The sequence below is a fragment of the Drosophila erecta genome, unplaced genomic scaffold (genome assembly GCF_003286155.1).
Source record: "Drosophila erecta strain 14021-0224.00,06,07 unplaced genomic scaffold, DereRS2 tig00000055-arrow-pilon, whole genome shotgun sequence".
Taxonomy (NCBI): Eukaryota; Metazoa; Arthropoda; class Insecta; order Diptera; family Drosophilidae; genus Drosophila; species Drosophila erecta.
The window spans coordinates 4,142,951-4,158,609 of record NW_020825200.1 but is presented as its reverse complement, the minus strand read 5'-3'; the positions used below and the strand labels follow the sequence as shown (position 1 = coordinate 4,158,609).

General features: G+C 38.7%; 1 protein-coding gene across 1 annotated transcript in view; it reads left to right on the top strand.

Moving 5' to 3' along the window:
- Positions 1-15,659, top strand: part of LOC6542342 — a 91,129-nt gene that overhangs the window by 43,083 nt on the left and 32,387 nt on the right. The window contains exons 3-4 of the mRNA XM_026978431.1: positions 11,157-11,417; positions 11,686-11,882. Of these exons, the coding sequence (XP_026834232.1) occupies positions 11,157-11,417; positions 11,686-11,882 (458 nt within the window). The remainder of the gene's footprint in view (positions 1-11,156; positions 11,418-11,685; positions 11,883-15,659) is intronic.

The following is a 15,659-nucleotide window of genomic DNA, read 5'->3' as shown; positions in this document are numbered from 1 at the left end:
ACACCTGCTTTACATGTTGCCAGGTAGACGACTACTCCTTCCCTCACCTGTGCCAGCCCACCCACTTTTGTGTCGACATTTATTAAGGTTGTTTTGTGGCTGCCATAATACAGTTTAGATGGTGAGCGACAACCCAGAAGGGAAGCCATTAACATCCTTGCCATGTCTTGTCTCCATCTTCCCCAGCACCGCACTTTGCTTTTCCCGGCAGCCGCTGCAGAAGCTCATAAACTTTGTCAACTAACATAAATTTGAAGTAATAATTTTTCTAATCAGCTTATAGCTTATATTTTAAAATTGCGGAAAAATATCTTTAAGTTGTTATTTTCGAAATAATGCAAAATGATGAAGAGGTCAACAAATAAAGAAGACTTTCTTCAACTTTTGTAGATTTTTGTACTGTGCAGTTTAAAAATTAATATAATTTTTAATCTGAGGACTCAACAATGTGACTACCAGCATCTCAGCTTTTAACAGCTCATCTAGAGCAATCTCACAATTTTTAAATACATTTTTAAACGCCGCAAAATGGCGTTCGTGCCGTCACTCTGCTGCTTTTGATGCTGTTTGTCATTCGCCGTTAAAATCAATTTACGACAAAATAAACACACGCACTGTCCTGAAATTCGCCCCCAACGCCCAAAAATCCACCCCGATTCCCAGGATCCCATCTGCCCGGTGTTTGCATTGCTGCGTTGTTTGTTTGTTTCCTGCTGGCGCTGTCACAGGCACCGGCAGCCAGGATCCAGCATCCAGGATTCAGGAACCAGGAACCAGGACCCGGCAGCCGGCACCCAGGATCAAGGACCTGCGCCAGGATTCAGGTTCCCAGTGAGGAGTCAGTGGCAACGTCTGTCGCCGTCACCTTTAATGTAGAAATATTTTTCACTCATGCTCGTGCATTGACAGACAATGAAGAGGGTCTTTGACAAGCTTATCGAAAATTGGCTTAAGGATGTGTGTCCTGTGCTCCGCTACCCGCCAATTTAATGGGCCTGACCCAAGGCGGGTATCCGTTCCGGCATTTTAATGCCCCATCCACAACAACTTAAAGTCCATCCAGAGTATAGTTTATGGCCGAACTTTATGAGGGGTGAAGCTCATTAAGTGCGAATATCGGGTACTAACATCTATATGTATATAGAGCTGCAGTCCGGGTGCTCATTAAAATCTAAGGCTCTGAAGCTCGGCACAGATTTCGTGCTATCAAAGGGCTGCAAGTAACAAATTACGAAGCTTAAAAAATATATGTATTCTGCAGAAAATGTAACTCGCTGCTCGACGGGAAAATGAAAGATGCACGGCTTTACTCACAGTTACTTGGCAAGATTCAATTAAGACGAACACCACAGAACACCCAAATCAAATCAGTTAAAACTTCCACTTGGCAAAGAACTATCAATAATAAATGCAGCTTTCTTTTGCGATTATACCAATTTGAGCTCATCTCTCTGCTGGCGCATAAAAATCAAACTTTAATGGAAGTGTAACCAGGCGCTCAACTTTTCGCAGACATCTTAAGTCGTAGCATAATTTTCGATGCGAGTACTTGAGCTTTTGGCGTGGCGCTTAGTACTCGTAATTAAAAATTCAACGGGCAAAAATCAACAGGAGAAATCTGTTAACTGCTATCGCGTAACCTGTTACCAATCAAGCCACCGTGATGAGCAGGTGTACCCAAGAAGTTTTCCCCTCCAAGAGCTGTCTGAAAATAAAACAAAGGTGGCGGGGTGGGCGATGAATTCATGGGGGACTTTTCCAGCAGCAGCAGCAGCAGCTGTTGCCCAGTAACCCTCATTCCAGACATTATTGCTCCCGCGAGGCAAGGAAAAATACATAGTTTCGTGACGGGCCCCAAAAACTCGGGCAGGGAAACGGGGCAGGGGGTTAAGGCTGGCTGCCAAGGGTTAAGGGCCTTCCCCTGGATGACAGCGCTTGTCGATGATGACTATGGCGATGATGATTAGAACGAACGGCCTCCGAGGATTCCGCACGCAGTTGGGTCCTGTGGCCATTGCCTTAATTACGTGGAGATAAGAAACGCAAATATAAATACAGCACCGCCACGCAGGTACAGTGAGTACTCAGCGCAATGATTTCTCAAATATCAACGAATATAAGAAGAGCCCTCAAAACGTAAATGAAATAAATATAAGGAAATTTAAATCTAATATATTTTTATTTAAAAATAACTACCTCAATCTGCTTGAAGTTTCTTCCAATTGAGACTTCACTGTACGCCCTTCGAAACGGGAAAGTTGGTTGGTTGGGGGCTAAGGGAAAGTAGGCGTTAAATGGGTGGCACAACTCAAAGTGGCAGTTGGCCTTGCCGGGCGGACGCAACAGCTGCGCTCACTAAACGCTCTGGCATAAACATAAAAAGTCTATGAAACTGTCATAAAGCAGGCAATAGAACCGAACGACCGGCGTGGAGTCTCTGCTCTCCAACTTGCCACGCCCCCACGGAAAAACAAAAAAAATAAAAGCAGCAAAGCCGCCTCCCAGTTGGCCTTGTCAGTTGGCTAAAACTCATTTGTAAGGCGTTGCTCATAAAAAGCAGAAGGCGAACAAAAAATCGGTCAAAAGATATTAGACATAGGGCGCAATTTTACACGGCGAAATAATATTATTAAACATTGATTTTTATAATTTTAAATACAATTTGTTTTAGGCTATCATGTGTAATAATCAACTTAAAGTTAAAGAACACCCTTTCATGAATAAATTCCTGCTTTTTGAGATAATTCGTATATAAATATTCGTCTATAAATTTATTCCATGTAAAGTGCGCATATTATTTATTAGGAACTTAATTCAAAGCTCGTTCTGTTAGAATCCTGATTTTGCTGATTTCCTGACATCCATTTCTCACATATTTTTCTCTGAGTTATCCCGAATGTTGCCATTAGCCTGCGAACTTCTTCAACTGTCATTTAAGACTGCGCCTCGAAGTGAGCTTTAAAATTTGCGGAACAAAATGGGGAAAATTGGGGGTTTCAATGGCCAACTGAGGAGAGACTGTGTGTGTGTGTGTGTGTGTGTGGGCCAGTATTTTTCTGGTCTGCCAAAGTCAAAAATTATCTAACAACAGGGCAAGGAAGGGAGAAGTTGACTTGGGGAAGCCCAGCCATTTCATTTTTGGCCTGTTGGGCGGGCGAATATGTGTGTTAGGAAAAGATTATGCGCTTATAATGGGTCCGCAAGTTTTTGGACCCGGGCAAATCTCTACGAAATTGGCTTTTGAGCGCACATAAAATGTGAAATGCGGGAAGGGCGGTGGCGAGTGTATTACACTGTGGAGCAAAATAGCAGAACCGAGGGACCAGATAGGCGAATTGTTCAAACAATATACACACGACGGTAAACAAAAGGCCCATAAATTAAGGCAGAAACGAACCGAGATATACTCGTTTTCGGGAATATAGCTCCGCCTATATGTACCAGACATGTGTGTACAGTGGGCCCCCCTAAAACCACGAAAAAAGGGGGGCACACACACTCCCGCTTGTGTCGTAAAACGCAGCATAATGAAACATTATAGAAATCATAAAAATCAACATCATATTTATGCATATAAAGCGGGCAACAAAACATCGGACTGTCAGACAGACAAAAGCCAAAAAATTGCTGCAGCAAAAAGCCAAATATGCAAAATAAAATGTGAGCAAGGAAACTGAAAGGGACGCGCAAAAATGGGAAAAATGGAAAAGCGCATAAACAAGAAACATACATGGGATCGTGTATTTTAAATACTTTTGGGATGGCTTGTATCTGTATCCATAGAAAACTGTAATTGCTACTTGATTCTTAATCAACATTAATCAAGCATTTAGTGACGCTTAAATTACTATTGAAATAATTTAAAATGTAATATTTTTTAGTTACTGGCCGAACCTTCATTCCATCACTAATAGAATCCTTTGAATATGTAGCAACATGCAAATTATGCAAAGTAACGCAAAGTGTCCCAGCATACGCACACAAGATGTGTTTGAGCAGCATGTTTCTTATATCCTCGAGGGTCGTAAATAAGAAGTATATTAACCGAGTTCAAGGCTGTGGAGAAATGGAGAAATGGAGAAAGCAGCCCAAAAGACTCGTAAATTCTGCTCTGCAATTTTCGCCTAGATGCGAGTTTCAATACGAGCAACGTTGACCAAAAACCTCTGTCATATTAACATTTATTTTTCACAACCATTTCGAGAAAGGCGACAACGCAGCAGTAATTTTTACTGCCATCGCTACTGGTGTTGTTATTGCATTTTTCCGGATGCCAGATAAATAAAATTTTGGCAGTACAAGCGAAATGAAAATGCAGCAATGGCATAGACAACTTGGCTTTAACAACTGACATAAAAAACTGCAGTGACACCAAGAAAAAGCATTTTTTTTCAATTATTTAAGGTTATTTATAATAAGGCATGGGAACGCTACCTAAAAATCTAAAGTAAAACTTTATGTTTTACTTATCTAAAAAAGTGTTCTAATTAAATATGGTTTTAGTACGAAAATATAAACTTCTTGCCGTTGGCTTCTGAGCATAAAAAATGGAATGAAGCGTATACAGATATAACTCAAAAAAAACAAACGAAGCCGCAAGCACAGCTGCAGTTTCAGTTTCGTAACCCCGAAAAAAATCCACAGCCCCTCCGGACAAATCCCCACCCACATTTCAGTGGTTTGACTTTTGCTTAACCCACCACGCCCCTATTCCGCCCACTTTGAAGAGTGCAGAAGGAGGAACATCCTCAACCGAGTTATGATTTATGCACATTGCTCTGTGAAATCTATTGAGAAATCAGTGACAGTGGAGAAATATGCGGAGCTGGACAGCAGATGGCAGCTGCTTGTGGGGATTCTGGATTCTCGATTCTGGACACGATGATGCATAGCTACATATATGGCTATATATATAGCGATCTCACTCACTGCCTTTCCCTCTATCTCGCTCTACCGTTCGCACTTAATGCCGTCAGTATGAAGAGTCATTGCGGCTTTTAAAAGTGTCTTTCTCTGTTTTTTCAGCTTTTTGCCATGAATAAACATCGAAGCCACAAGCAAAGGCAAACAAACAAATAACCAGAGATGGTCCCTTGAAAAAGGAGAACAAAACAAATGCAATCTCACTTAGCCACTCAACAGGATTATGCCCACGGAGTGCAGTGGGAATGTTTCCCATAGACACTTTTCTTTGACATTCTCAACACACAATTCAGGGCACATTTGTCGTGTAATTGACTTTGATTCGGATTTCTGGTCCGCTGGCATGAGTAGAAATGTGCAAATTCCCAGCCATTTATGGCTATTATTGGCATAAAAACGTTAAAGCCATTAAATGATTTGGCAATATCGCAAAATCAATAAAAATACCTAATTTATAAGCGTTTCTGTTTATATAATGTCATTTTTAATGAATTTGTTAGTGGAAAAGTTGAAATTTATACATATTTTATGTGTTTATCAAATGCTCTTTGAAATCCCCTTTCACGTTCAACAACCAACTTTAATTTCCAAAAATTGTCTGAGAACTGACAGATATATAAGCCATAAATTTGACCTTCGGTGGGAGCCTTTTTCACGTAGCCCTTATCAACACCTGGTGACAATGACACTAAAACCTTTGCCAAGGATAATATGTGTGACTGGAAGCCCTGCTGTTGCCAGATCACAGCTACTACAGCAACGGTTCGGAGTGCACCGTAAACAAAACCTGACAATACATTTTGTATAGCCAAACATTTTATTTCACCAAACTAATACATTTCTGTATTAACTTTGTCAAAGTTTCACCTATACATATATGAGTGTATGGCTTATATTTTCCCAGTTCCGACTTGCATTTCTCTCGGTGTACCGCTGGAATGTCTCCCTTCTTTGTGAACGTGTGTGTGTGTGTGTCCGCCTGACTGCCTTGACCTGTCATATCGCTGTCATTTGCACACATTTACCGTTAACGTTAAAGAGCGAACGCTAACGCACACATGCACAAAGTGCTATTCACAGGGAACAGCGACATCAAACGGCGTGGGGCGTTGTGTGTAGGGGGAGGGTGAGGGGCGGGGCGGGTTACAAGTGTAGCCAAGGCGACAACACATCACATGAGGTAAATAGTTTAGCTGGGGCAGTGCCACACTGGCAATACTCAGCCCCTCGCCATTTCGGGATGTCGCAAGATTGCATTGAACTCAAAAGGCACAAGGAAGCAACGCCATACGCCTGCCTAAGTCACCTGATATACACGCAGAAAAATATTGATTATTTTTAAAAATATGGCACAGTTAGGCAAGGGCATTGCCATTGTTAGCTACACATTTTGCCAAGTGTAGCATCTACAGCGTCGTTTTACCAATCCGACTTCCGTCGCCTGGACAGCACACAAAGTCAGCACAGATACGATTGAAAAAAGGAGTAGGGACATGACATCGTAGTCTCGTTGAAGGCGCGACTAAAAACATTGAGAGGAGGGCATTTATAGAGAAATCCCCAGCCACATCGAACAGAAAGGAGCACTATAAAGTGGAGTAACTACGTTGAGATACTAAGTAATGTAAGTTAACGAGCTCTAAAATAGATTTCATTTTTTCGGTGCGATGAGTAAAGCAAACAGACTACCATAAATATTTGTTATTATTCTAGCACTTATGGAGGAACCATCTAATAGTTTGTCCAATGCTGGAAAGAGCAGGGTCCAGATGAGATTGGGCCAATGAGCATGTTGGATACAGATATGCCTGCCTCCAAACTCCCCCTTTGGGTTGCCACCCAACCAGTCACATTTAGCATGAATGTCGCCTTTGCATAACAAATGTTAGCAACATGTTTCAATAATGAGGCCGCCCCACTGTACAGTAATCCCCCCCTGGCAGCCACTGATGAGCTGCCATGTTGCGCGATTGAGACATGCATTGCAGCCCAGTTAGGTCGCCCACCACCCACCACCCTGCCACGCCCAAGGCCACTGAATTTCCCAAACCAACCTCGGGCTCTAGCTTTCGGAATGCTCGGACGTTTGAGCGTTTGAGCGTTTGCGTTTGGGATCTGAGCTGGGAACCGAATTAATCGTTTCCACTGTGCGGTTAGAACGTCGCCTCACCCATTGTCCCCAAAAACAACCCATACCCGCCAAACGCCCCCCGCCCCCCGTTCATTCGGCCCCCCTTGGAGCGTCGAGTGTATGCGCCTCATTTGTTATGGCCATTTGCATAAATAAGTCACTGGCACTGCCAGTTGGGACCGGTTTTGGATGGACAGGGTGACAAAGGGGCATAGAAGGGGGTTCTGAGGATTCGGGCAGGGGGCGGGATGATACCCCTCAGTCCCCACAGTCCATCAGTGGACGGAGATTGTGTGAATAACTTGATGAACGCTCCGCCGGAGGAGTGAATTCTGTTGTTCGCTGATTTGTTGGGCTGTTTGCATTTATTTATCCTCCCCTTTTACTGGGACTTGTTAAAAAGTTGACAAATTTCGAAAGTTATAGTGCTCTTAAGGGACTATGAGATTATTTAAGTGGTGCGGGACCCAGAAGTTTGCAAACCACTATGATTAATAAAAAAAAAAAAAAAAGGTGGTGAAAAAACTCGGAGTAAAGTCAATGGATTGGTTTAAAAGTAAGCGTAAGCACTTGAAAATAATTATTTTATTATCCTTAATTACCCTTTTTCTGCATCTTCTTTGACTTTGTAATACAGCTTAGAAAGTTATTAAGCGCACACTGAAACTCAGTTAATTAATCTTCCGATTAGTTTGTGTTGTCAAAGGACCTTCCGTACTGGCCCAGTAGTTTCACATTTAAACAAAATCTCCTTACTACAATTTCAGCTACTTACAAGCGTTTCCGAGGGGACAAAAACAAAGTTTAAGTCCAAACAAAAACAAACAAAAGCCGAGATATATCCGTCCTTTCATTCGTCCTCCGTGTCCCTTTCACTGGAGATCCTAGCACATCCCTCTTCAGCTCCTCACACTTCAGCGTTTCACGAAAGCGTGACAATATGCCGTTTAATTATACGTCAGGACCTTTCGTCCCTGCCACCCCCTCTCTGGTTGGTTTCTCTTGCTGTTGTGGCGATATCGCACACACATTTTAAAAGTCAATTATCCGCACATAACGCACATCGTTGAGGGGGCGTGTAAGGACGATCGTGGGTGTGGCGGGCCATCGTCCTTGCCACGCGTCAAATTTGGCGCGTTTACATTTTTTGCCCTCATCGGCGCCCCTTCAGCTTCCTTTTCGTTTTGCACTCTAAAGAAAAATGTTTGCGCTCATTTCGAAACAAGAGCACATATATTTTTAAACAAGATTTTGTACTAGTTTTGCTAGTTTTTAAAATGCAATATGTTAAAAATAAAACATACTATTCGAATTTTAAAATGTATACAATAAAAATCGATTATTGTTTTGGTTATCCCAATGGAAACTTCTTTACAATGAAAAAATTCCTTAGCTTAGAGGTAAATTTTTCCAAGTGCGCAAACTTTCTTATTGAGAGAAAGCGAGGAAAAAAGTTTATTACTTCCAAGAGATGACTCCTTGGCATGCGAAATTGTTGGAGAAAAAAAGGAGCCAGGACGGCGAAGGATGTCCTGGTAAATTGAATTACATGAGACATGAGACGGGTAACGAAGAAAACGAGCCATAAGACTTCGATACTAAGCCGATAATAACATAATCAGCGCGCGCCCCCTTTTCCTGCCCGATTTGCCGCCGCCCATGACCAACTATAAAGTGAGCTTTAGTTACCGTTAACAAGCCAAGTGGCTTGCCTCAGGTTTTCCCCCCAATTTCCTGCGCTTCATCACTTTCATGCACTCCATCTCTTTCGCTCGATTGATAGTGGGGAAAAGTTTGTGAGTTAAGCTGGCCAGCCGACTTTTCCGGTGTCTTTAGTCCTTCAGAAGGATCTACACTGAAATGCATAATTGCGGAGAGTTCCTGCTTAATGAAAAACTTGATCCAGCTTGCTAGATATGAGGCAAAGTTATTGTATTCAAGTTCAGATACATATTCTCCGAGATACATATTTTCCTAGATTTTTAATCAACGAAAGGCGACACGGCATATCCCATTACAGAAGACATGTAGGTCAGTGTAATTGTTCAATACTTTCCGTGAAGTGGTACGTGCATGTGGGTGGTCCTTCTTGTTGTGCTTATTGAGGCGAACGGAGGCATTGCCATGTAATTGGCAACAATTTGCATAACAATTCAGCGACTGTTTTGCATAAGTCCTGCGACGATGCAACATAATAACCAAAGGCTGGGGAGCAAGGATGGCGATGCTGAGGGAGCGCAGAAGTACAGCACTTACGTACACATTAGAAATTCCTTCTTTTCGACGCTGCAAGGACATCAGAGGCCTCCTGCCAGAGGCAATTATGTGCTTCACATGCACGACGACGACGACGACGATGACTCCTTTCCCAGCTCCACACCCACACTCTCCACAGCCATCCACTTTCCTTGCAGCTTCCACCCGCTTTAAGGATACTTTCAAGTCAGCCTGCTGCCTCGTAAAAGTCGCTGCCGGAAATGCAATGGCAAAAGCTGCGGGTAAAATAAGAGGAAACCCGAAAAAAATCTCAGCCCGAACTACAAAATGCAACCATTTCTTCTCGAGTTTTCCATTTTTTTTTTTTTACCGCACACATACACACGTTCCTCCTGCAGAGTTATCAAAATTGAAAAATTTTGTATATATACATATATATTTTTTTTTAGCAAGGAGAAAATTTGCATCCCGTTGCGCTGCCCCTGAAGAAGTTTATAAGATCCACTTTAATAATGTCGAGTGCTCGATTTCTGGCACGACTTAGCCCGAGCACACGTCCCCGTTTTCTTTGGCGAAAAATTGCATCATAAGAAATTAAAACTAAAACAAAAATTCCACGTCTAGAAAGCAATTTTCTGCGATGGGCTTTTTATCATAAATCCATTATTTAGCCGAGCGAACTGCATTACGATAGATGAAATTTCACTCAAGAAGAGCTTACCTTTAACTAAAGCAGTTAGGCATATTGACTTAAAATTTAAAAAAATATTTTTATTACATGTTTTGAAATATATTATCTTTCGGTTACCATAGCCTAATGTTTTCATTGGCTGTTAAATCAACATACCCCCAGCATTTTGGGAATAGGAAATGAAATGTATCGCGGACGTATTCAGCAACTCCATGGCTATTACGCTTGATTGAGTTTTTCCATTTGGTTTTAGCCAGTCAATCCGGCTTTTGGCCTCCTTATCCCATCAGCAAGGTAACGCCAGCCATGTTAAATTAATAAAAATGTAATGGCCAAGACAGGACCTCCGGGCATCAGAGTCCGGCACAAGAATTGGGCTAATAAATTTACAAAAATGAGTTCGACGCTTAATTTGCCATGAGCATTTTTCATTTTATTTCGCACGGGCCTCGGAACATGGCTTTTAAGCCCCACCAAAATGAAATCGAGGGAAAACCGAGGGAAACCTCAACGACATGCACACACACACACACACAGAGTAGGGAAAACATGGAAAACAGAAGGCGAACGAAAATGAAAATGAAAATGAACAACAAGCTGAAGTGAGTGGAGCAAAATGATGGTAGGGAAGGGGAAGAGGAAGCTACTTAACGAAAACAAGTGAGGATAAATTTATATCCCAGGATCTCGAGAACAAGGACTGCAGAATGCTCTGCTTTATATGGGACAAGTTTTTTGAGAAGTATTTAGGAAGGATAAAACTTCAGAAATTTGATCCCATTCGAACATTCTTATTAATCAGGGACGTTCATTCAGAACTCGATTATTATATTATAGAAACTAAACTTGTTTATATTTTTCCATTATTTTAAGAAATATTTCTCATATATATTTCTTTTATATTTCTGTATCCAATTGTGTAATTGTCGAATACTCTGCCTGGCCACCAGAGCTTTAACTTCATTTAGGAAAAAACGTAAATATATGCGTACAGTGGTTTATAAAAAGATAAACAAATATAGATATAAATAAATTTGTGAAATGTGTGTGCAGCTGCCGAAATTCAACATAAAACGCAGTTAATTTACATAAAGAAAAAGTTTTCTCCGGCCATTCCTCCCATGCCTAATAAATCGCTTCCAGGTTTATTCAGAACTCATTGCTTATTTTCTTTCTGATTCTTTTTGCTTTCAGCTTGGACTTTCGACCGAGTCGCGGAATTTACGATTTGCAAATCAAAAACACGTCTTATAATCGGGATAATGGACGCTTTGAGTGCCGCATCAAGGCGAAGGGAACGGGCGCGGATGTCCATCAGGAGTTCTACAATCTCACCGTGCTGACGGCTCCACATCCGCCGATGGTCACTCCCGGAAACCTGGCAGTGGCCACCGAGGAAAAGCCACTGGAGTTGACCTGCAGCAGTATTGGTGGCTCACCAGATCCAATGATAACGTAAGGGGGACTTCAAAAGTCCAACATTCCCATTTAACTTTATTTCTTGTTATCACGTATAAGAGGTGATTTTAAAGTCCCATTTTCCCTTGATTTTCGTTAGTGTACCCCACTGATTCAGTTTTCTAGATCTCCCTCTAGGTTATGTGCAAAGTAAATCACTTAACGGGCGGTCGCCTTCATTAATAATCCTTCTAGGGCACATCCCGCCTGGCTTCTCCCATTTTTTGGCACTAAATCGTTGCTATCACTTGTGTATTTTTTGCAGCTGGTACCGGGAGGGCAGCACCGTGCCACTGCAGTCGTATGCTCTGAAGGGCGGATCGAAGAACCACTATACCAACGCAACACTCCAAATTGTTCCCCGACGGGCCGACGATGGCGCCAAGTACAAATGCGTCGTCTGGAATCGTGCCATGCCCGAGGGTCATATGCTGGAGACCAGCGTCACGCTGAATGTCAACTGTGAGTAGTTGGGTTTCGCAGTTGCACTGCAAGAAACCAATGGAACTATTACGTTTTAGGACCAAGTTTCAAATTTATATGGCCTTCAATTAGGACATTATGAAAGAAAGTCATTGAACACGTTTCTATACCAACTTATTTTGATTTGAAATTGTAAATTGGTAGGTCAGTCTGGGTCACCGGTAAAAATTCACATTTACTGCACGCAACGATCTTGCGAATTTAAAAAAAATAATTTTTTAAATTTGATTGCAGTTTTTTAGAGAGTTGCGCCAGAAACATTTAGAGGTATGCCACTTCAAAATCCGATTAAGATAAGCTGTGTTATGGAGTTTAGAACTTCAGCGTTAAGACATTTCTTAATTTTGTCGCATTTCTACAAATCATCATATCAAAAAAATACAAAAATATTAAAAAAAATAATTTTCTAAATTTGAATGCAGATTTTTAGAGAATTGCGCCAGAAACATTTAGAGGTATGCCACTTCAAAATCCGATTAAGATAAGCTGAGTTATGGAGTTTAGAACTTCAGCCTTAAGACATTTTTTAATTTTGTTGCATTTCTACAAATCATCACATCAAAAAATTACAAAAATATAAAAAAAAAATAATTTTCTAAATTTGAATGCAGTTTTTTAGAGAATTGCGCCAGAAACATTTAGAGGTATGCCACTTCAAAATCCGATTAAGATAAGCTGAGTTATGGAGTTTAGAACTTCAGCCTTAGGACATTTCTTAATTTTGTTGCATTTCTACAAATCATCACATCAAAAAAATTAAAAAAAAATAATTTTTTAAATTTGAATGCAGTTTTTTAGAGAATTGCGCCAGAAACATTTAATGGTATGTCACTTCAAAATCCGATTAAGATAAGCTGAGTTATGGAGTTTAGAACTTCAGCCTTAGGACATTTCTTAATTTTGTTGTATTTCTACATCATCACATCAAAAAAAATACAAAAATATTAAAAAAAATAATTTTCTAAATTTGAATGCAGTTTTTTAGAGAATTGCGCCAGAAACTTTTAAAGGTATGCCACTTCAAAATCCGATTAATATAAGCTGAGTTATGGAGTTTAGAACTTCAGCCTTAGGACATTTCTTAATTTTGTTGTATTTCTACATCATCACATCAAAAAAAATACAAAAATATTAAAAAAAATAATTTTCTAAATTTGAATGCAGTTTTTTAGAGAATTGCGCCAGAAACATTTAAAGGTATGCCACTTCAAAATCCGATTAAGATAAGCTGAGTTATGGAGTTTAGAACTTCAGCTTTAGGACATTTCTTAATTTTGTTGTATTTCTACATCATCACATCAAAAAAAATACAAAAATATTAAAAAAAAATAATTTTCTAAATTTGAATGCAGTTTTTTAGAGAATTGCGCCAGAAACATTTAGAGGTATGCCACTTCAAAATCCGATTAAGATAAGCTGAGTTATGGAGTTTAGAACTTCAGCCTTAGGACATTTCTTAATTTTGTTGTATTTCTACATCATCACATCAAAAAAAATACAAAAATATTAAAAAAAAATAATTTTCTAAATTTGAATGCAGTTTTTTATAGAATTGCGCCAGAAACATTTAGAGGTATGCCACTTCAAAATCCGATTAAGATAAGCTGAGTTATGGAGTTTAGAACTTCAGCCTTAGGACATTTCTTAATTTTGTTGTATTTCTACATCATCACATCAAAAAAAATACAAAAATATTAAAAAAAAATAATTTTCTAAATTTGAATGCAGTTTTTTAGAGAATTGCGCCAGAAACATTTAGAGGTATGCCACTTCAAAATCCGATTAAGATAAGCTGAGTTATGGAGTTTAGAACTTCAGCCTTAGGACATTTCTTAATTTTGTTGCATTTCTACAAATCATCACATCAAAAAAATACAAAAATATTAAAAAAAAATAATTTTCTAAATTTGAATGCAGTTTTTTAGAGAATTGCGCCAGAAACATTTAAAGGTATGCCACTTCAAAATCCGATTAAGATAAGCTGAGTTATGGAGTTTAGAACTTCAGCCTTAGGACATTTCTTAATTTTGTTGTATTTCTACATCATCACATCAAAAAAAATACAAAAATATTAAAAAAAAATAATTTTCTAAATTTGAATGCAGTTTTTTAGAGAATTGCGCCAGAAACATTTAAAGGTATGCCACTTCAAAATCCGATTAAGATAAGCTGAGTTATGGAGTTTAGAACTTCAGCCTTAGGACATTTCTTAATTTTGTTGTATTTCTACATCATCACATCAAAAAAAATACAAAAATATTAAAAAAAAATAATTTTCTAAATTTGAATGCAGTTTTTTAGAGAATTGCGCCAGAAACAATTAAAGGTATGCCACTTCAAAATCCGATTAAGATAAGCTGAGTTATGGAGTTTAGAACTTCAGCCTTAGGACATTTCTTAATTTTGTTGTATTTCTACATCATCACATCAAAAAAATACAAAAATATTAAAAAAAAAAAATTTTCTAAATTTGAATGCAGTTTTTTAGAGAATTGCGCCAGAAACATTTAGAGGTATGCCACTTCAAAATCCGATTAAGATACGCTGAGTTATGGAGTTTAGAACTTCAGCCTTAGGACATTTCTTAATTTTGTTGCATTTCTACAAATCATCACATCAAAAAAATACAAAAATATTAAAAAAAAATAATTTTCTAAATTTGAATGCAGTTTTTTAGAGAATTGCGCCAGAAACATTTAAAGGTATGCCACTTCAAAATCCGATTAAGATAAGCTGAGTTATGGAGTTTAGAACTTCAGCCTTAGGACATTTCTTAATTTTGTTGTATTTCTACATCATCACATCAAAAAAAATACAAAAATATTAAAAAAAAATAATTTTCTAAATTTGAATGCAGTTTTTTAGAGAATTGCGCCAGAAACATTTAAAGGTATGCCACTTCAAAATCCGATTAAGATAAGCTGAGTTATGGAGTTTAGAACTTCAGCCTTAGGACATTTCTTAATTTTGTTGTATTTCTACATCATCACATCAAAAAAAATACAAAAATATTAAAAAAAAATAATTTTCTAAATTTGAATGCAGTTTTTTAGAGAATTGCGCCAGAAACAATTAAAGGTATGCCACTTCAAAATCCGATTAAGATAAGCTGAGTTATGGAGTTTAGAACTTCAGCCTTAGGACATTTCTTAATTTTGTTGTATTTCTACATCATCACATCAAAAAAATACAAAAATATTAAAAAAAAAAAATTTTCTAAATTTGAATGCAGTTTTTTAGAGAATTGCGCCAGAAACATTTAGAGGTATGCCACTTCAAAATCCGATTAAGATACGCTGAGTTATGGAGTTTAGAACTTCAGCCTTAGGACATTTCTTAATTTTGTTGTATTTCTACATCATCACATCAAAAAAAATACAAAAATATTAAAAAAAAAAAAATTTCTAAATTTGAATGCAGTTTTTTAGAGAATTGCGCCAGAAACATTTAGAGGTATGCCACATCAAAATCCGATTAAGATAAGCTGAGTTATGGAGTTTAGAACTTCAGCCTTAGGACATTTCTTAATTTTGTTGTATTTCTACATCATCACATCAAAAAAAAATACAAAAATATTAAAAAAAACAATTTTCTAAATTTGAATGCAGTTTTTTAGAGAATTGCGCCAGAAACTTTTAAAGGTATGCCACTTCAAAATCCGATTAATATAAGCTGAGTTATGGAGTTTAGAACTTCAGCCTTAGGACATTTCTTAATTTTGTTGTATTTCTACATCATCACATAAAAAAAAATACA